The 22,658-nt window shown below is 44.3% G+C and overlaps 1 protein-coding gene across 3 annotated transcripts in view; it reads left to right on the top strand.

Annotated features, from left to right (window-relative positions):
- TMTC1 (transmembrane O-mannosyltransferase targeting cadherins 1) overlaps positions 1 to 22,658 on the top strand; it is a 236,810-nt gene that overhangs the window by 188,148 nt on the left and 26,004 nt on the right. For all 3 annotated transcript variants that reach the window (XM_016199096.2, XM_016199095.2, XM_087814742.1), the window contains 2 exons: positions 2,662 to 2,805; positions 21,475 to 21,583. In XM_016199096.2, the coding sequence (XP_016054582.2) occupies positions 2,662 to 2,805; positions 21,475 to 21,583 (253 nt within the window). The remainder of the gene's footprint in view (positions 1 to 2,661; positions 2,806 to 21,474; positions 21,584 to 22,658) is intronic.

The raw sequence follows: 22,658 nt of genomic DNA on the forward strand, positions 1-22,658 counted from the left end.
CATGCGCTTGAGCTGGACACTCCAGGTGCACCCCTTCACCCCCATGGGCTGTATACTCTCTCTTGTTGTAGTTGAGCCTTGATTTCTGTTGACATGTCAATGGGAGGGATTTACCCCCACACCGATGGGCTACAAGGACTGGCTGTAACCACTGTGCAGGGGCCCACCCCACAGAGCAGGACGTACTTTAGCGGAGCTCTGGTGTCTACTGAGTCTGCCACTTGAGTGTGTTGCTTGTGCAGGTTGTTGGGTGGTACTTTGATGTGGCCTGAAGCTGCCCACTGGGTGAGCTGCTCTGGGGCCTCCCAGGAGGTGCAGGCCAAGGTCAGCTGCCACCTGTGTTCTGCCAGGGTCTCCTGGCATGAGCTACAAACTGATCTGCAGCTGGCTGCTACTTGTACTGGGCTTAGAGGTGCCCAGGAGAGGCCAAGCTGTGAACCTAGGCTGGCTGCTGCTAATGCCAGGCCTTGGGCTACTTAGGAGAGATACGGGACACTGAGGCCAGATGCTGCTTGTTTGAGAGATTTCAGGAAAGTCTGAGCCATGAGCCAGGAGAGGTCATTAGTATGGAAAAGCCACTGGAAAAAACTTGAGTGGGCCCACAAGTTGGGTGGGGCGGGGCCTCAGGGAACCACCAGAGAGGGTGAGCAGTGTTAACCAGGTTGATCAAGACTCAGATATGGTAGCTGCCTGCCGGCTCTTTCGGGGGAGGGATCAGAAAAGGAACAGCCCAGCTGGCGTGGTTCAGCGGTTGAGCATCGACCTACGATCTGGGAGATTGCGATTTGATTCCCGGTCAGGGTATATGCCTGGGTTGCGGGCTCGATCCCCATTTGGGGGTGTGCAGGAGGCAGCCGATCAATGACTCTCTTATCACTGATGTTTCTGTCTCTCTCCCTCTCCCTTCCTCTCAAACCAATAAAGATCTATTTAAAGAAAAAATAAAAGGAAAAGAAAAGGAACAGTGGCCTCTTCCAGCACTTCTGACTGGGAGAAAGCTGCCCTCCATCTCTCACCCTGATGCCAGACAATTCAGTTCCTCTTTATATGTCCCTGGTGCCTTTTGAGCTGTCACCCCAGTGCTGGAGCTCAGAGTGAGTCCAAGTAGTTCTGTGTGTGGGCCTTTTAAGAGGAACTGCTTGGAACTCCAGCAGCCTCTGTCTCACTCAGCAACAATCCCCGCTGAATTTTACAGCAAAAAATTATGGGAACTTCTCTTCTTGGCACTGGAACCCTCAGCCGGGAGGCCTGGTATAGGGCAGGGACCCCTCACTCCTTAGAGGTACCTCTGAAGTCAAGATATCTCTCCTGATTTTTATCCGCCACATGTGGGAATGGGACTAGCCTGTTCCATGTCTCTGCCCTTCCTACTGGTCTTGATGTGACTTCTTTATAGCCTTAGTTGTAGAACTTCTGTTCGCCTATATTTCAGGCATTTCTGAATGAGGGTTGTTCTGTAGGTTAGTTGTAATTTTGATGTTGTGGGAGGATGTGAGTACCCCATTTACCTACACTACCATCTTGACTGGAAGCCTAGAATGGCTTATATTAAAAAAACAAATAACAAGTGTTGGTAAGGATGTGGAAGAAAGGAAATGTAAATTAGTACAGCCACTATGGAAAATAGTGTGGAGGTTCCTCAAAAAATTAAAAGTAGAACTACCCCATGATTCAGCAATCCCAGTTGTTAGGAATATATTCGAAGGAAATGAGAACACTATGTCAGAGAGTCATCTGCAACCCCCTGTGCATAGCAACATTGTTTACAAAGCCAAGACATGAAAACAGAAGACATATAAAGAAGTTGTGGTGTGTCTGTATACACCGTGGAATATTATTCAGCCATGAAAAAGAAGGAAATCCAATTTGTGACAATATGGCACTATGCTGAGTGAAATGAGTCAGAGAAAAACAAATACAGTGGGTCCTTGCATAACATCATTTCATTCAATGAGGTTTAGTTATAATGTTAATGAGATACCTTAGTTGCTTAACTCTTGTTTATAGCAATTATCCTATGGTAAAATTGGTTTCACTATAATCCATTGACTGAAAGTCACGGAACCTACTGACAACACTAAATGAGGGCTTACTTGTATTGTATGGTCTCACCTATATGTGAAATCTAAAAATTAAAAAATAATAATAAAAATTAAAAAAAAATACAAAAAGTTTAGATCAGATTTATGGTTGCTGGAGCTGGGGACTTGGATGAAGCTGATGAAAAGGTACAAGCTTCCAGTTACAAGACAAATGAGATCTAGTGATGTAATATACAACACGTTAACTACAGCTGGCACTGCTGTTGGTGCCGATGAAAGTTAAGTGAGCAGATCCTTAGAGTTCACAAGGAAGAAAACATTTGTTTCTTTTTTGTTTTTGTGTCTATATGAGATGATGGACGCTAACTAAACTTATTGTGGCAGTTATTTCACAATATATGTAAGTCAGATTCTTATACTGTACACAGTGCATATGCCAATTATATCTCAATAAAATTGAATTTAAAAAGGTTTGACATAGACATACCATTAAAATAAAGGGGGAATGCAGTGTTTCATTTTGCCTGTGGCATACCTGCGGGGGGAGGGTGGAACAAGCAAACTGTGCCCAATGTAGAAGTTTTTGAACAATCATGGCTTAATACTCCAAAATTTTCAGGTTGTACCCACGCCACGCAAGTGCCCTGAACAACCTTGGAACACTGACGAGGAACACGGCAGAGGCAAAGATGTACTATCAGAGGGCTCTCCAGCTAAATCCCCAGCACAACCGGGCTCTGTTCAATCTTGGGAACCTCCTTAAGTAAGTAGATTGTGCATTGTGCACCTTTGATCAGGTGGCCATGTAATTTCCAGAAATCCTTTTCTTCTCAGCTTACTTGGTTGGTTATGTTGTTGTCCCTCTTCCAAGAGTGAAGTACTTGAGGATCTCAGGCTTTGTGGGGGATGCAATATTCATCCCAATTAATTCTGTTCCTCATCAGTCAAAAAGAGTATTTTCCAGAGTGTCTTTTTGGAAGTATGAGTTCTGGGAGATGTTCATAAACAGTCTGTAGAGAGGCGGGATTAGGGAAGGATTACATGGTCAAATAAATTTAGGAAATGCTGAGTTAAGTTAAAGATTGTTCCTTTATGGCAAGATTTTCTAATATGCTAATTGCCCTGTGAATCCTCAGGCAGGGCATATGGAATAAACATTTTCCAAGTCCGTCTTTTGGTAGGGCATTTCCCAAGTGTTTCATGAATATACTTTGGGAAAAGTGCTGGTCTAGGAAAAGCAGTCTGCTCTAAAGGTGTGACCAAATGCAGGGCCACAACTCGAGCCCAGCGTTGCTATAGGCAAGAAGCGCAGCGAGGCACACCTGGAACCAGCAGTCAGAGCAGCCCCTGCTGCCAGGGGCCTCCCACGCAGAGTTGCTGCTGTCAAAGGTCAATAGTTAATAGTGCAGTTAGCATCACTGAGCACTAATGCAAGGGGTGCTCTTGCCTCTTGTGTTTTTATTAATAGGAAGGCTAGGCACATTATGTTGGTGCTGGTGCAGGCAGTGATAGCAAAGGTGGTGGTGGTTCTGGAATTTAACTTCTGAACTTAAGAAAAAAACACGGGTTGAAGCCATTAGAAATGGAATTACAAGGTAAAAATGGTTGGAGTCAGACTGTAGTGATGATTTATCTGTACTTGCTGGGATGCTGACGATCTACACACATCCCGAATTGGCTTCCATCCTCTGAGCTTCTGGAGAGGCTAATGGTGTGCTTTGGTCTTTTACGCTCTGCAGAACAGGACGGTCGTAATTGCCCCCGTGACTTTTATGATGCACCCTCCTCGCCTTCCTGTTTACTCCTTGGATATTACATATACATACAGATATTAGTACTAACAAGCTCCCTTTACAAATAAGAACAAATACAATGTGTGGGAGGAAATGAATTCTAATTATTGTAGATAACTAGTTACAGCTCTATAAGGCGTTTTTACTTTCCTTTTTTGTTTGTTTGTAAAGTTATCTTTATTGTTGAAAGTATTACAACTGTGTGTCCCCCCGCTTTATTCCCCCCCCATCTGCCTCCCCCCCCCCCCAGGCCTTCTTTAAACTATTGTTTGTGTCCTTGGGTTATGCATATATGCCAGTAAATTCTTTGAGAAGTCTCTCCCCCACATACTCCGCCACCCCTGCCTTCCCTCTGAAATTTGTCAGTTATTTCTTTAGTGAAGTTCTAAGGACTCATTTTTCAAGGTCACTTTTACATCTATGTATGTCCTAACTTAGGGCTCAAATAATTTCATGTCTGGGGACAAACCTGTCAGTGTCTTCTGGGTTATATGAATTGAAAAATCATGTAGATGAGTATTTTTTTCCCAAAAAGCCAGCTCTGAAAGCCTGTATATGAAGTGATGGCTCCTGTGAGGAATGATATCCTGCAGCTCTGATTATCATATTGTGCTGAATGTGCCTCTACTTAAAAATGATGGCAGAGATGCTTTTAAATTTCACCGTGTCAAGACCTGAACAAAAGATGTACACTCTAACCTTCCTTTTTCAATTCACATCTGATTGCCACTGACTATTATCTTGAATTAGTATATGTGAGTTAAAAATACAAGGAAATGTTTTTTGGAGTACGCAGTGACTACTTTTCACAGTGGGAGGGACTCCTGGGATACCTAACATAGGATTGTTTCTCTTTCGGTAAAATCAACTCCTGATGATTATCCAAACCAACAATAATGCTTTACATTTGTATAAGACTGTGGTTTCCTGAGTGGGGTTTTGTGTGTGTGTGTTGTTGTTTTTTTAATGAAGCCCTCCCAATGATTAAAGTTGATGGAAAAGAGGGATCCAGGGTCCTAGGAGGTTAAATGTCTGTACAAAGCCATCCTGTTTATCTTCTACTCTTTTACATTAGAACAGAGAGCAAAGTGGCTACATCTGTGCAGATTAGTCTTAGAACCCAGTGGAATAAAATCATCATAATAGCTAACATTTATGTAATACTTTCCATTTTACAGATAAGTGGCTTTATATCCATTGTTTAATATTTACAACAATCTATTGTGAGAGGTATTATTACCCTCATCCCCATTTTACAGGTTAGAAAACCAAGGCTTAGAGATCGCTTCTGACCCTGGCAGGCCCAAGATTGAATTCCTGCCCTTGGACTTCTGTCCTGTTCTTTTTCCGTTACCCATGCTGCTCAAATAGCTCTTCTACCCCCAGATTACTTAATATTTAGCTATTTAATGGTGTATGATTGCCTTTTGAGAGGAAGGTCCTTCCTGTTTTTCTTAAGCAAACAGTAAAGGCTGTTTACACTGTATCCCTCAGTAGCCCAGAGAGGTGACTCAGAAAACAGCAGAGCTAATCCACATTTAGGCAATTCCGAGTTTTACTTTTGCTTTCCTTAGCATATTTCTCCTAAGTAGCAATGAGTCAAAGGCAAAAAGAGGTAAGAATATTATAAATTATAAATTTGGTGTGATTTGATCCATTTTACTATTTAAGATTTATACCACATTTATCTCATTTAGATAGTTAACTTTTAAAAGCTGTGCCTTTTTTGTAATATAGAACTTAATGCTCATTCTAACAACCCAAGTTATCTCTTTAGATATGAGCAGTTTAGGTTGTAGTAGTAACCATGTAGTAGAGACCATGTGCCATGGTCTCTTAACGAGAAAATAGAAGACCTGGGAATTGAACCTAGATCTGTCTGACCCAATACCCTTGCCTGTTATCACCACACTTGACTGCCCCCTTGTGGCTTACCTAAAAACTGGGGTACAGCCTAAAGCAGCACTGCCCAACGGAAATACAGTGTAATGAGTCAGAATCTGTAATTTAAAGTTTTCAGGTGGCCATATTTCAAAACGCAAAAATGGTGAAATTAATTTTAGTAATATATTTTACCCAGCCCCAGTATATGCAAACTATTATAATTTTAACATGTAATTAATCCTAAAAATTAGTTTTTAAATGGAACATGTAAAAATATTAATGAGATAGTATACATTTCTTTTTATAATTAATCTTTGAAATCCAGTGTATATTTTACACTTCCAGGACATCTGAGACTATTCCTATTTCAAGGGATCAATAGCTATCTGTGGTTAGTGGCAACTATATTGGACAGCACGGACCTTAATTAATGGCCTTGACTTTGAGAGAAATGCGAGTCTTTTCCAGGCCAGAAGTTCTAAATAAGATGTGATTCTTTTACAGCATCTCAGAAATCTTATAACACTGAGGACAAATTTCATTTGCATTCTTGGCATAGGACAGACAGCTTTAGACCTGTTCATAGCAGTAGATGTCACTGAGTGTTATCCAAATATATTTGGCCTCTTTCAAGACCACTTTACTGGACTTTGAAGTTAATCTATTGTGAATCTGTGCAGCACATTTACAGTGTGACAAATTGATAAGGAACAGCTTTCCATGCCAGCATTCTTAATTTATATTAATTATTGTTGGCCTTGCTTGGAACCTAACATGTAAAAGAAGATAGACAAGATTAGCATAAACTTTTTATGGATGAAAAGAGCGAAAGTCCCTGATGGCTCAAAAGAGTGTAATAGAATATTTAAATTCAGGGCATGGGAAAATATTTCTGTGACTGCTTGAGTAAAATAGTTGTTGGTGTTTGAAACGGAGCCTCTTAAAAAAAATCATATCATACCTCCCTTATTGCCAAAAGTACCCTCCATTCATATGATTGGCTATGGGTGTTACAATAAACCTTATCATCAAAACTCAGAAGACAAGAAATAGAATGTCCAATAATTGAACTGTATAGAAGATGAACTTGATAAGAATATACATTTGATTTTCTTTAGTCCAATCCTTTTAGGAAATTGGATATCTAAAGAATAAAAGAACATAGAAAGAAGGGCAAGTAACCATTATCTTTGAAATAAATTTAAATGTTAGTGATAAATTTTCTTACAGATTTTATACCACCCACACCGCCTTTTATTTCATAAAAAGGAAGTCTGTACACTCAAGATAGTCGTATTTCCCTTCTCTACTTTTTCATCGAAGCCCAGAGCATCCAAAATGCCAGCACGCTGTCTAAAGAAAAAGGTTTTGAGGTTCTTCTGCCACATTAGGATGTCACCTTTGAGTGGCAAGTTCTGCAGCCGGCCCTTGGAGTGAAATCTCACTCCTCACCCCCATGGTGACCTGCTGGGGTCCAGGTTACCTCCGACTTGACTCATCTGTGGTCTCGGCCCCGTTACAGTCGCTCCCCTCCACCTGATCCAGCTCGCACCCCTCTTTCTCCAGGGCTCCTTCCCCGGTTCTTTCGACTCCCCGCCCAGCATCTCACTCTCACCAGCTCCGTCCTGTCACTGCCATCTCACGGCCTTTGGTACATTCTCCCATTGTCCTCAGGGACTTGAGCACCAGAGCAGTGACTTTCTCTTACTCCCAACCTGTGCTGCCACTTTTAGCAATTTTAAGAATGACGTTCATTTCCCGGTTTCTGTGCTGCCTTCGCTCCCGGCCCCTCCGGGTCTGCTCTGCCTTTCAGACCTTCCCATTGTTTAATATCTGAATTCTGAAACGTCCCTCTTCGACCTTGACCCCTAACCTCTGCCCACCCTTCCCATCCCCCTCTCTGTCCCTCCTCCTGCTCTTTGACAGGGTCGTGATTATCGCCTGCGGCTTCCTAGCTCTTCTCCGTGCTCAGCAGCCTTCTCTTAAGACCTCAATGCCGACATGCCTTCCGTGACAAGGTTATGGTCCTCCTTCTGTTGGCCCCGCTCTTTACCACTGTTACAGTCTCTGCTCTCAGTGATTCTTACCTTCATAATTTATAATCCCATCTCCAATTTATCTGATCTATTTCAGTAATGCATGTGACACCGTCTTAGACTCCTTCACGCCTTAACTGACATTTACTTGCCTGACCAGGTTCCCCACCTAAAGTACCCCCATTGCCTGTATTTTGCTTCCCCTGCATCAGTATTTCTCAGCTCCTTTCATTATCACCCCATCCTTTTAAAGCACTTTTTTCTAATCACCACCCACCCCAATTTAAAACTCAGGAATGAGATTTGTTAGGTAGGGTTGAACCACAAATCATCATTCATCATCAAAAAATCATGATTTTTGCTGCACCAACTCATTGTATAAGAAGCAGTTTTCCCCTCTTGAGATTGTATGCCCGAGACCCTCTTCTAATTTATCAGGTGTTGGAGGTGAAAAGCACAAAGCTGAGTTGAATGGGACCCTTACAAAACTCTGAAGACAGCATTGGGGGGGAAACCAGGATGGGGTATGGGATAGAGCTGTTAGAGATTCATCCTTCATGATCTTTTAATATCTCCCAAGTATTTTCTGTCTTCCTAATACGTTATCCTTTGTCCCCCTCCTCAGTGTCCATACACATACCCAGAAGATGACATCATTCCTTAATTTTACTAACAATATTCAGGTCATTCAGGGTGCATTTTTGCAGCTTCCCTCCTGCCACCTCAAAATTTCCTGCATGTTCAGACTCCCCCTGCTTTTGTTCTTCATGGGAGGAAGAACTGTCTTGCCTCTTTCATAAGGCCAGTGCTCACACCTGTGTTTATGTGTTTTTTAAAATTGAGGCATAATTAACATGTCCCAAAAAAGCACAAATCTTAAGTGTTCAGTGTAATGAGTTTCGACAGTTTTACATACTCTTGTAATTACCCCAAAATAACACACAGAATATTTCCGTCGCCCCAGAAACACCCCTCATGCTTCTGAAGAGTAATTTTCCGCTCCCGTAGACATTGTTCTGCGTTTTTCCACCATAAACTAGTTTAGCCTGTTTTAGAGCTTCACTTACAGGTGATCATTTACTATGTCCTTCTTTGCTGTCTAGAGAATTTTTTGAGCCTTCTCCGTGTTGTCACATGTTCTATTTTTCTTATTGCTGAGCAGTATGCCACCGTCTAAATAGGAGGTAATTTGTAATTTTCTGCGGGTGGATACTTGGTTTATTTACAGGTTTGGGTTATTATGAATATTCATGTGGTGAATATTCATATCCCAGTCTTTTTATGTTCCTTTTTGGGGGGTAAATATCTAGGAGTAGGGCTGCGGGTAATTGTACCTGTAACGTTTAAGAAGCTGCCAGACGCTCTTCAGAGTAATCGTGCGCCTTTCACGGGCAGTGCTGAGCTGTCCCTGTGCCTCCCACCCGACTTTCGGCCCTGTCAGCCCGCAGGGCTCATTGCGGAGCCCACGCGTGTTCTCGATGCTGTTTGTCTCCCGCCTCCTGCTCTCCATCCGTCATCGTGGGCTCTCTCTTGGGCCTGCAGACCCTTCCCATTCCACACTCTTCCAACCCCTGGGGACTTTCCCTCAGCTTAGCCACCCTGTCCAGTTGTTGTGCTAACCCCTGCCCTCCTCCTACCAAGGCCACAAGAGGAAGCTGAACATGGGGTGCTCCTCCTGCCCCCACCGCCCGGCCAGTGCTCCTGTGGCGCTGCGGCCTCCAACAGTGCCTGTAGATCGCGAAGCTTCTCTGCTCTCATCCCCTAGACTTCTCTGAGCGAGGAGTATGCCCTCCCACTGCTTTGGCAGCTCTTTATTTCAGTGCCTGATTTCAGCTTTATTTTTCTCTTCCGTTCCCAGCATCCACCCTTCCCCCTCCCTTTAAATTTAGGGGCACCTGAGAAGTTTATCGATTATCCATTCCAGACACGCACACAGTCCAAGCGCCCTAGCACTCGGACTTTCCGTAATCCTGCCACTTAAGCTCCTTCTTTTACTCCAGCCCCCCACATTGTGTGAACGCAGGTGCCGAGCCCAACTGGGCCCTTGTCGGTGCACAGGAAATACAAACTTGTGAACTACAGTAGAGAAAAATATTACATAGGTTTTTAAGCGAGACCTCCTCTAGTTCAGCTAATATATGCTTTATTTGCATTTTTATAATCCTATAATCAGTGTCTTACAAAACTGAATTATCTGGGAAATGAGGAGAATGTTTACCTACTTCCTCCAGATTTGGGAGTTATTTGTATATAAACAGATTGCTAATTGTGAAAATATTTTTGTAAGTATTTCTCCCCTACCAAAGCCCGACTCATTCATGCTGTGATTGCTAATGAACTGGGCATGAGGAAGTTGTTTCAAACCCACAGTGCGGTCTGCAAGGAAACATCCCTTCGCTCACTCCTTCCTTTCGCCCTGCCGACTGCAGTAGACGCTGCTGCACAGGAAGCACTGCGGGCACAGCATGCTCTCAGCACCCCCCGGTGTTGTGTACTTTTTCTTGACGAAATTAGAATGTTGTCCGGCCGGGCGTGGCTCAGCGGTTGAGCATTTGACCTAGGATGCAGGAGATCGGGGTTCGATTCCCGGTCAGGGCACATGCCCAGGTTGCGGGCTGAATCCCCAGTGGGGGGCGTGCAGGAGGCAGCCGATCAGTGATTCTTTCTCATCATTGATGGTTCTACTTTCTCTCTCCCTCTTCCTTCCTCTCTCTGAAATCAATAAAAATATATTTTAAAAAAGAAAGAAATTGGGATGTCATTTTCTTTCCTGCATAAATACTTCTGACAGAGTGGGATTAAACTGGCCAGACTGCTTTGTGAAGTCCAGGAGTTTTCAGCGGTCTCCTCTGTCCTGAAAAGCACGTGTCCCCCTCTGTAACCCTCATCGTCTTTCCCAGTGTCGTTTGCAGCCTAGTCCCCTTAAGCTCTTGTGCTGGGCATGACTTGGAGCACCGCGACTGGAAATGGAGCTTAAAGAAGGCACAATTCAATTGAAAGAGAAATGAAGCTAATCACTGGACATTTCTTCTTGCCCATATTGTCTTGCTTTATGGGGGACCAAGCACCTCAACTTTTTATCTTAAATCGTGTATATCAGCTTTGTCCGGATACAGAGGCTGAATTTGGAACATAAATTGTTAGAGATCATTTAAAGGCTTTCAAATCTAAAAATGCTCCATAAGTCCTGGAAGAGAAGTTTGAAGGACAGGAAGAGGGTGTGTGAGGAGGTGTGTGGTCTCTGTGTTTCCTCTGGCCCACACTTGCCTGTGGCCTGCAAGGTCCGTCTGTCCAGGGAGCACTGTGGGGAGGTGAGGCTTGCCTTCAAGGCTCCCTCCCTTCTTCCTGACTCCTCACCAGTTCTGCCAGCCTCCCTCCCGGTTCCCCTCCCTCTAGCAGGCCCAGCAGGGTGCCATCCTGCTTTGCTGCCACCTGCCTGCTGGCAGCATTGCAGGCCTCTCTGCCCTCAACCTTTCTGCTGCCTCTCCTCCAAGTGAAGGGAACAGTAGTAACTGACACTGGAATGACAAGTTACAGAGTGCTTCCTCGTGGCCCAGGAGCCTGCCCACCCAGGGATGGTGGAGGGCTGGCACCATCGCTCCCGTTACAGACAGGCAGATGGAGGGAGGGTCACGGGCAGTAAGCTGTGAAGTGGCACGTGGAGAGCCAGCACCTCCCGTTCCATCTGGCTGCCACACTGACCTCAGGCCCAGCAGCTGTGGAGCTTAGTGAGTTTGGATCTCAGCTCTACCGTGTGGTAGTCTGCAACCGTAGGAAAACGACTTTACTTTGCAGTGCCTCCGGTTCCTCATGGATACACTGGCAATAATACTAGTAACTACATCCATCAGTCCTGAGCACGAGAATGCATGGAAGTACGTAACACAAGATCTAGCCCCCAATAAAGATGAAATAAGTTTTAGCAATTATTAGTTATTACTAGCCCAGGGACATAATTTCTCAATTCTAATTTGAAGCTCAACTTCTTAGTATAAAATTAATTATGAATGAGAAGTAGGTAATACATTTTCTACCCCTGTGGTTGAACAGTTCTTAAGGCAGTGTTCAACCTCCTGAGACTCCATTTGCTCCTGTTCTAAGTAAGGGAGGGAACCACGCGATGCTGTAAAGCTCTTGAGCTGCAAGAATCTGTGGTTTTAACTATGACTCCAAGTTTTTTATCTCAAGTAGAAGACCAGAAAGGAACGTGAGAGTTCCTTTTCTCTTCAGAGGCAATACTTGCGTTCGAACAGCATCTGCCTTTGTTGAGAAATCAGTCAGTGAGGCTGCTGGTAGAAATTCTAGGTGGAACTCTGGGTGGAGTGTGGGGAAGGAGCCAGTGGGCCTAACATTTACTGCATCGTTGCATGTGCCAGACACTCTGCTAAGTGCACTGCCCATGTGCATTTATTTCACCCTCACAGGAACCTGGAGAGGTAGAGATTAAAATGCGCATTTCACAGATTTGGCCACCGAGGCTCATGGAGATGGAGATTCTAAGCCAAGTCACACAGCGGATGAGGGCAGGATCGGGATTTAGACAGCAGTCAGCCTGAGCCTAAAACCAGGGACATGCCTTCAACTGCACCCTCAAAGTGGCCCTTTATCTGAGGGCTAAAAAAGTCCTGGCTAAGTCAGGCTACTCTCAGCTGCCTTCTCCAGGTTCCAACCTGAAAGCAGTTTCCATACTTCCTTCAAATCACTGAAGGGCTGAGCTTAAATATTTGCCTGCACTTGGAAGTGATGCTGGCCTGGGACCATCCCCCCTCCCAGCCCACCTCTGTGCACTTGTGGCTCAGAGCTGGCTCCGTACCTGCAGGAGTAAGTCCATCGTAGGACAAGCGTCCTGCTGCTGGGGTTCAGGACAGTGACTGCTCTGAGCTGATGACAAAGACATCAAGAGCCATTCAAAGGGGCGGAGGAGGAGAGGATTCAGGAGGAGCACGTTCTCAGGATCTGTTCTGTGCCGCGTCTTCATGTGACCTGTGTCTCCATCCCCACTGCCCTGTGACTACACAGCGTCACAACTTCCTTGCACTCCGCCTCCTCGGTCCTTAGCTGGGAGACAGGTGTCCAGGACAAGCTGGACCACTCACACCACGCACTCCTCCGCCTCCTCTTGTTGCCACAGCGACCGAATCAGATACTGCAGACCCACTTCGGAGGGAGGGCAGGTGGTCTGCTTAATGCCGACCATGCTGAGTGTGAGTTTGGAGTTAAAGAAGAAATTCATTCTTTACCCCCGCGTAATGTGAATCAGTCTTCCTGTGTGGCTTCCCTAAAAAGTCAAGCAGAGAAATTAGGGTGAATGCCAGTAAACTAGATGCAGTATTTTCATTGCATCACCAGAGATGAGCTCAGTAAACTTGATCATAAAAGAGGCTACACAGCCTGGCCAACGTGGCATAGTTGGTTGAGTGTCCACCCATGAACCAAGAGGTCGCTGGTTTGATTCCCAGTCAGGGCTCATGCCCAGGTTGTGGGCTTGATTTCCAGTAGGGGGCACGCAGGAGGCAGCAGCCGATCAACATTTCTATCTGTCTCTCTTCTCTCCCTTCCTCTCTGTCTAAAAAATATCATATATATATTCTTAAGAGGATACACAGAGGATGATCCAATTTTTTAAAATTTACTGTATAGGAAAGATAGTAGAGCCACAGAAAAATGTGTACTCTGGAAACATTATCTCAGTCAGACATTTACAATTTATTTGACTTTCATGATTCAGTTTTTCAAACGAGCTGGTAAAGTCTATCAGCCCCCTCCCCCCCCACCACCACATTAAAAAAACATATTCCTTTTCCTTTGTGAAAGGCATCATTTTTTGGATCCAACAACAAACACCCTAACAAAGAAATAGAAATTAAAAGCGCTGCCCGGCACTCCAAGTTCGCACTGTGGTTAATGGGAAATTGTACTACTGCCAAGCGGATTGCCAGATCCATTTATTTCTGTTACTGGCATTTCCTAAATTCTCCTAAATGTCAATACTTTTTCAAAGCAGGCATCTGCTTTCAGTTTAAATGAATGTGTCATGAGATTTTAGACAGGAGTCTGAAAAGTTTCCTAAATTGACGCTTAACAGGTCCTTAATTGCTAAAAGAAAATGTGGTGAAGTTTTATTTGCTTTTGCTAAATATCTGCCCTTGAGATAGAGCCAGGAAAGGGAGATGATACAAATGTTTTTACTTAACACACTCGGAAAACTGTCTCGCTGCTGTATAACCAAAGGGAAATTCCCTGTGAAACTACAAATGTTTAATGGCAAGATTTGCACATTATGAACAAGATCTAATTTCTACTTGATGTTTCTCTTATGAAATCAATGATGAAGATTGGTTCCAGGAACCCCTTCTCAGGAATTTTAGCCTTTTGGAAGTTCTTGGGGGGAATTTAAGAGAGGGAAACTTTGCTTGCAGTATGCTAGGAGCTTTTTATTTATATATGATGACCTTACGGATAACACAGGAGCTAAGACTTGGATGCAAAATAGAGGATATTCACGAGAGAACTTCCATGAGAGAGAAAACTGCCTCTTCCGATTGCAGTCTTCCCCAGTGTACCCCTGCACCTCCCCACATCATGGCATCCAGAGGTTTCGATCAGCTGGCCACTGTGACCTTTCTCTTTGGCTCAGATTGTCCCAGGAAGTCGTCTCTCTCTCTCTCTCTCTCCCCCTCCCTCTCTGTCTCTCTCTCCTTTTAAAATATGTTTTTACTGATTTCAGAGACAGGAAGGGAGGGGTAGAGAGAGAGAAACATCAATGATGAGAGAGAATCATCGATTCTGCACGCCCCCTCCTGGGGATCGAGCCCGCAACCCAGGCATGTGCCCTGACCAGGAATCAAACTGTGATCTCCTGGTTCATGGGTCAGTGCTCAACCACTGAGCCACACCAGCTGGCCTCTTTCTCCCTCCCTCCCTCCCTCTCTCTCTCTTTCTTTTATGCTTTCTTAATCCTGTAACATTTAGCCTTACATCAGGGATCCAAATGATCAGGCAAATCCCACATAGTGATCAGGGCAGAATTTCTTAAAGCACGGGCTGAAGACCACCCTCCGTAGAATCCCCTGAGGGGCGTGTAAGAATGCTGATTCCGGGGCCTACCCCAGATCTACGGAACCTTAAGAGGCCTGGGATATCCTGCATGTTAACAAACACATAATGATTTTTACCCACTAAAATTTGATAACTATTGACCCATGGGAAAAGTGAAGATGGAATTTTTTAGGCCTTGGAGGATTATCAGTCGTCAGCCGGTGACTTGTTTGGCAGGTAAGGAAATGCAGGATGCCGAGAGGCAGGAGGTATTCCTTAACACTGGGGCAGCTTTATGCTCATCTACTTCTCTCACCTATCCAGGTCCCTGGCAGTTCCATCAGTGCCAGTGGAACCCCTAACAGAACCCCTAACAGAAGCTCTGGCAGTCCTCAGGATCCTTAGTGTGACATGAGTTTCCAGGGGGATTCCACGTCCCTTTCTGTGATCCCAGGCTAAAAGCGTGCCCGTGCCTAGTTGGACAGGGCGTGTGCTGAGGGTGACTTTACCAGTTTGTTCACCGGTTATGGATTACTTCATTCAAGCTTTTTCTGTTGAATTCAGAGAAACAACCTATGGCCTTGGTTACCTAAATCACTTAGTCAATTCAGAGACAAATGGTATTTTCATATTTCCCCCTTTTGGATGGACCTGTTGCTTCAGTGTAAATGGATAACAGAGTAGCTCTATGTAGATGGGATTTACATTGACAATGGGCTTCTGATTTCCCTAAACAGCTTCTTATAGAGCCAAAACGAATGCATTTTAGGACGTTTTAACACTGTCTAATGCTGGCCCTGGGGGTGATCTTACTGTCAGAATACATAGGTAATTCCCATTACTAAGGAATTTCATAGTATCTGTTTGAAATTTTCTGCCTCTCGTTACACCTTTTTACTTGGCTGGAAATGACTGCTTAAACTTCTCTTTTAAGTAGCTTTCCTGGCTTGGCCAAAGAAGAGGCTCGAAATTGCTCCTGATTCTTTCATGCCTTTAGCAGCCACACTTAATGAAGACCACTGCTTCGGGTGGCTTCACCATCGGCTGAGTGGATTCAGAACTATCAGTCTGCCACTTGGGCCTCACCTCGGGGTTTGCCTTAGAATGAGGTTTCCAGGGGTAGTGCCTCTGTTCATTACTGGTGTTATTTTACATTTAGTGCAACACTATCTATTTGTGTACAGTATTTAATGATGATGATTATGTTACAAATCTATTATGATATCAGACACTCTGATGTCTAACCTAAGTTTTTTGTGAATAGTTTAAAATGTGGAAGTATGTTACTTTGGGGGAATTTCAAAAACATTGCATTCTCCTTTATTTTAAAAAGTAATCTTTAAAAAAAGAGAGAGATTTTAATGGGTGAATTTTAGAAACATTAAGTGAGCAAATAAAAGCTAAAACATGCATAGTATCTACTGTGAGCTAAAACACAAGGAGATCAGATAATTTGCCTGAGGAAACACAGCTAGTACATGGTAAAAGTCGAGTCCGAACCCGGTCCTGGGTTTTGAGTCAGTGCTTTAACTACTATGCAGACTTAAGGTGGATCAGCTGCTTAGCACTGCTCAGAAAATGGAAACTAAACTTGTCATTTTGTTATGATTCCAAGCTTTGGGTGCTTCTGCCTTCCTTAGGATCACTTCTACAATATTGAAAGAGGTATAGAAACAGAGATATAAAATGGATCATATTTGCCTCCTCTGTCAGATTTTTATTAGAATATTGGGAAGTTTATTTCAGGAGATTTACAAAGATGTAGGAATAAAGAAAACAGTAAAACCATGGTTCAAAAAAAATAACTTAGCAGTTATTGACTTTCTCCCATGTGCAGATCACTGGGATGAAAGACATAAGAAGAGTAAGGCGTGGTCCTGTCTGTGACGGGGCTCTGGTCACAGAGTGCGTCACACTTGAGAGCAGATGCAGGAGTGCGGAGCGTGGTCTGCCGAGGGGCCTGGCTACACCTGAAGCTTTCAGGGATAGAGCCCTGGTGTTAGAGTAGCCGTGGGCCTCGGACAGATCCTGGTTTTGTATTGTTGCTGGGGTGGTGGTTGCTGGTATTTAAAATGAAGATAATTATGCCTCATTCGCACTGCTTAATGAGAATTAAATAAATAAAGCTAAGGAATCACGCTGTCCTTAGCGGAGAGTTGAATGTTCAGCAAACAACTCTTAGGAAACATGAAGCTTGAAAAACTTGCCCGGTTGGCATGCTCACTGACAGGCTTGTACCCTCCTGCGGGAGGCCGTGCAGGGAGCCCCTCATGTGCTGTGCCAGGACCTTGGAGAAGAAAAGGGACCTGGGCCCAGTTGCTCCTTAGAATGCTGAGCTGAAGAACAAAGAGCAGCTGGCCCTTTGGAGGCCAGAGCAGGGCTCCCCCTAACCGTGATCACCCTACCACCTTCTTTGTTATGGAGGTACAAAAAGAAAACCAAAATATAAGAAGGTAGCATGTATGTGGTTTCTGATTCTGTTACATGTTTACGAGCACTGATGAGGCGATCATGCTGTGAGCTGGTTAAGTTGGGGAAGGCTCCACGGGGGACAGACGTTGGGTGGAGAGGAGGGGAATGCCACCTGTGGAATGGCAGGCAAGAGGCCAGGCTGGGAGGCACAGGCCTGCGGGCGGCCTTCCTTTTTGCTTGGGACCAGGGCAAATCACCAAGGCCCCCTTAATCTCAGTTTCCACTACTGTAAACCAAGGAGGTTAGATTGTATCCATAATTCTCAGTCTCAATGGCTTTCATATTCCCCTGAAGAGCTACCATTAAGAGGCCCAACCTCAGGACACGAAGGTTTTTTGAAAAGCACCCTGAGTGGTTTTAAGGTACAGTAAGGATAGAGAAGGACCAGGTGATCTCTTAGGTTCTGCAGAAAAGATGCCAAAGGCCACCCAGCCTAACTGGACTAGTGGATACCTGGGTATGTTTAAACATTGGTCAGAACCGTATTGTAGAGGGTTTTAAACTAAGATTCTCTCCGTAGGCAGTAGGACATAATGAACATTTTTATATAAGCAAATGTGTTGAAAGCAATGTCTAGAAAAAGATGTATCTCAGTTGTCTACAGCAAAAGGAGAAGAGAGAGGGAACTGGAAACAGGTTGCAAACGAAGGGTGTGAACTCGGGTGTTAGCAAGCAAAGCCGAGCGAGGTGCACTCCAGACTGCAGTAGCCTAGTAGAATTGTAGGAATATTGCCCCTGTTTTATAATGTGGAATAATTATCAGAGAAACATGGGCCATAATGTAGATATGAAAAGGATGCTATTCAGAAACAGGTTGAAATGAAGTTCAGTTCGCAGGTGGTAATTGCGTGACTACGTGACCGAGGAAGGTCCCGTTTGGATGAATCATCTGTCGTAAGTTACTGTGTCAAAGCCACACCTACTTCATAAACTCCCACCAACGGGTGAGCAAAAAGGAGACCACAGAAGAGATACATCTTCTGTTTCTTTCTATATTAACATGCCTGCTATTCCTCTCCCTTCCAGATACAAAATCAACAACAAAATGGCCACATGTCAATTTCCTGGGCTTTCGTAAAAAGCATTTTAAAATATCAGTAGAGGTAGCATGTGCCTGTCCCCGTTGGCGTCTGACGACTGACTCAGCCCCCACGGAAGAGCCCAGCCACCCACGGGCCCAGAGCCCGGGGGAAATGGCCTGTCTGCCCGAGTAGTTGCATCTTGCCATCATATATTAAATGAAATTGTGAGATACAGTGGTTTTCTAAAAGTATGTCAGTTACTCCCTCGAGAGATTCATAGAAATGCCGTTTTTCATGAAGAATCCGCATTCCCTGTAAATAACTTCGATGCTAACTTTTCCGTTGTGTCAGACGAATGTTAACGGATGACCTCAAGGATATAGATTTATAGACTGTATTAAGGGTAATTAATCTCACCGAGTTCGTCTACAAAAGGTTTAAGTTGCCGTTCTAACTGATGTGGGCCATGACAAATGGAAAATTATTAAATTTTATCATCAAATTGCTGTGGTATTCTTCCTGCTGACTTTGAAGACTATCCAAGCTAAATTATGTCTTGAGGGACTTAATGTTTAGCCTTAATTTCCTAAGTCCGTATCCCCCTATGGATTTGAAGAGGATTTCCAAATTAATGTTAATAAAGATGTACAAAATCCTTGGAGGAAGAGTTCTGCTAACCATAAAATCAATAGTAAAATTACCCGGATTAAAAAATAAGTTTTTATTTAAAAAGAGGTGCCCATGGAAGAAATACTTCAAAATATGTTTTAGAATAGAAACCCAGGAGTATGTAAACATAGTGCCCTTCCATAGAGTCTTACTGTCACTGTTTTTATTTAAATTTATCTTTATTGAAAGTATTACAGATGTCCTCTGTTTTCCCCCATTGGTCGCTTCTACACCCCCCATCTCCCCTGCCGCAGGCCTTCCCCACACCATTGTCTGTTCAGGGGTTATGCAAATACGAATGTAAATTTTTAGGTTAATCCTTCCCCACCCACCCTCGCCTTTCCTCTGAGACTCGTCAGTCTGTTCCATGCTTTCGGCCACTCTAAATGCTTGTGGACTAAATGAATGAGTCAGCGAGAGAGCAGCACCCGGAGAGCTGTAATGCAACTGTTTTTATAACCATGCAACTTTCAAGCCACATCCCAAGGATAATCTACGTAAGGACACAGGTGTAACACTGCTATCTAGGCAGGACTGTGCATCGAGAGGAGCCCAGTAGGAGTTAGCTAGACCCCCATAAGGAGAGGGTAGCACGGACAGCCACCTCCTTCGGGAAGTAGCTAACACATAGCTGACGATGGTAAATGTGTGCTAATCGAATAGCTAAATGCTAGGTCTGTGCTGGAAACATGACTCTTTTTTCAAGGTCTGTGATGAAAGATTATCTTCCAGGTAAAGTCACATTGTAATATGCTGCTTCTGGCACTTGGAACTCAGACATGGGAGCCAATATTAGTTTTCCTTCTAAAGACCTTGGTCCTACACAGACTGAAGCCGTAGGGGTTTCGTAGCAGGAGCTACTCTCGGCTGCCTTTGATAATTCACGGAGCAGTTATGCTGAAATCTTAGCGTGTGTACAGATGACCTGAGAATCTCTTTTAAATGCAGGCTCTGATTCAGTGGGTCTGGCTGGGGCCTGAGACTCTGCATGTTTAACAAGCTCCTAGGTGATGCTGATCATATTGATCCATGAATCACACTTTGAGCAGCAAGGTCACAGAGGTGGGTTTGTAAGTAGCGAGAATGGCATATGTGATGCAATAGAGGAGCGCTGGCTCTTGACTCAGAAGTCGGGTTATGTGAATATGGTGAGTCGCTTGACTTCCGAATCCAAATTTTCTCATCAGAAAAAAATGAGCATCATAAGACAGTCACACCTACTGCAGGGATTGTCGTAAGAATTAAATTAAAAATGTTATGGGGCCTGGCCGGGCGTGGCTCAGCAGTTGAGCATCAGCCTAGAATCCAGATCGCAGTTCGATTCCCAATCGGGGCATATGCCCAGGTTGTGGGCTTGATCCCCAGTTGGGGGCGTGCAGGAGGCAGCCGATCAATGACTCTGTCATCGTTGATGTTTCTATCTCCCTCTCTCCCTCTCCCTTCCTCTCTGAAATCAATAAAGATATATTTTTAAATAAATGAGTAAATAAGCTATGTGGAAATTTTCCAGAGCATGTGGTAGATATTCACTGCTGACGAAGCGATTGTTGATTCTAAATAGTAAGAACATAAGCACACCACTCAGCATAGTAGCAGTGGGTAGAGCTGGGGGGACCCTTTGGCTGTGTGCTTGTAGTTCCAGGAGTTCTCTCCTTCCTTCCACTTCTTTTGCCAGTTACAATATCTAGCTTTTAGCAAGTGACCAGTGTTTGCGGAATTGTACTAGTAGCAAAGTTGGTCATTATCAGTGTCCGTTTTTGGCTTCAAAGATATTACTATCGGGACAGTGGCCCAGTGTTTCCCCAAGGCACTAACAGGAAAGAGAACTGTCCTCCAAAGTAATGGATAACTTGGGGGCCTTGAGTCCTCTTCAAGCCAGAAGCATGACCATTGGGGGAAGATTGAAATGAAGAGCACAGACCCAGCCTCAATTCTTAATAAAATTACGATGATAAAATAGCCAGCCGCTCTTTGCCAGCCAGCAGTCACAGTATTTTCTAATTTCATAAATTATGTGTAAACTGGATCTCTTAGTTATAAAAGCAAAGACTAACAGGGGCCGTTTTCTGCCTTGTCCTGATGGGCGTCTCGGCCCTTGAGGAGCCGCCTGCAGCGGAGCGGATGGCACTGCGGGGATTCACATCACCTCCCGCAGCCTGGCACTGGCCCCCGCGCCCCCAGGCAGTGTCCTCGGACAGCTGCTCTGAGACTTCAACTTTCTGGCTAACAAACTTGTAAGATAAGAAATAAAGCTCCCCCAAAGTGCATAGCAGGAAATAGAAGGTAGAAACACCAGCGAATATTGTACCATTTATGCCTTAATGTCCCTTTCCACCGAGAATTCAGAGACAGAAACTGTTAACCTTGAGACACTGGAGCTCCATTCATTTGCGATGAAACCCAGAGTGAACCAGTTAATTTTTGCTAAAATAAATAGATCTCAAAGTCTCGCCAAAAGATTTAAACAGAGTTTTATTAAAAGATGTGTTCTCCCCCCCCCCCCCCTTGTCACCCGCAGGTCCCAGGAGGAAAAAGAAGAGGCTGTCACCCTACTGAAGGATTCCATCAAGCACGGCCCGGAGTTTGCCGACGCGTATTCCAGCTTAGCTTCCCTGCTGGCTGAGCAGGTGATGGTTTCATTTAATTCCACATCATTCTTTTTCACAGATTTTTGGTACTGATGGTTTAGTTTATAAACTCATATTGGACGACTAATCTCTGTGTTAGGTTTCTTCTTGACGGGAATGACAAGCGTCGCGTTTTCACTCCAATATTCTCTGCATAGTGCGGGTGGTCTTTAGACAGAAGTGATCCGTTTTGCCCTGGCCGGGTGACTCAGTTGGAGCATCACCCTGTACACCAAAAGGTTGCGGGTTCGATCCCCGGGTGGGGCTCATACAGGAGGCAACCGATCAGTGTTTCTCTCTCACATTGATGTTTCTCTCTCTCCCTCCCTCTCTCTCTAAAATCAACCAAAACATATTCTCGGGTGAGGCTTATAAAAAGGCTCATTATAGGGCTTTGATATATATTCTGTGTCACTTCAGGGCAAAATGTGTCAAGAGCCATGCTCGGTATTTGCTGGTTTTATTACTGTTTACTTATCACCTGTTTCTGGGGGAATCATTAATGTACCAAGATCTCTAAACTCAATTTGGAACCAGTTACCAACCATCTTGTACATCCAGTGTCTCAATACCTGTTAGGAGCCTGTCCTATAAGCCTCTGTGATCTCCTGAGACGACATGTCTCTCCGCGTAAGATAAAGGGGTATTGTCATCCCCCTCCTTCTCTTGACTTGGGTCTAAATGATTTGATTCCACTTTTCAGTGTCCTGGATGCCTGCCCCCTGCTATGGGGAAACATGTAAGTTGTCTTCTCTAAATTGATGATAAGTTCTGTTGACACACGGAACTGCCCTCGATAGACAGTAGATTCTATCATGCAAATGGCCGGAGTACTTTTAAAATCAAACTCAGTGCCTTTGAAAGATGCCCTGCGCCACTCAGCTGGAAGTAAATGTAATGAATGATTTGGTCAGGTACATAGGGGTGCAGTTTGCATTTAAAAAACTTTGCAGGTTTCACCAGGAAACAAAATTAGGACATTCTGTGGATATTTAAGTGTCAGAAGTGATAAGTCTAGCTGTCTCACTCTGATAGTCTGCACATAATGTAGGTGGGTTTTAGACAACAGCCCGTG

The sequence above is a fragment of the Miniopterus natalensis genome, chromosome 2 (genome assembly GCF_054644295.1).
Source record: "Miniopterus natalensis isolate mMinNat1 chromosome 2, mMinNat1.hap1, whole genome shotgun sequence".
In the NCBI taxonomy this organism is placed as follows: Eukaryota; Metazoa; Chordata; class Mammalia; order Chiroptera; family Miniopteridae; genus Miniopterus; species Miniopterus natalensis.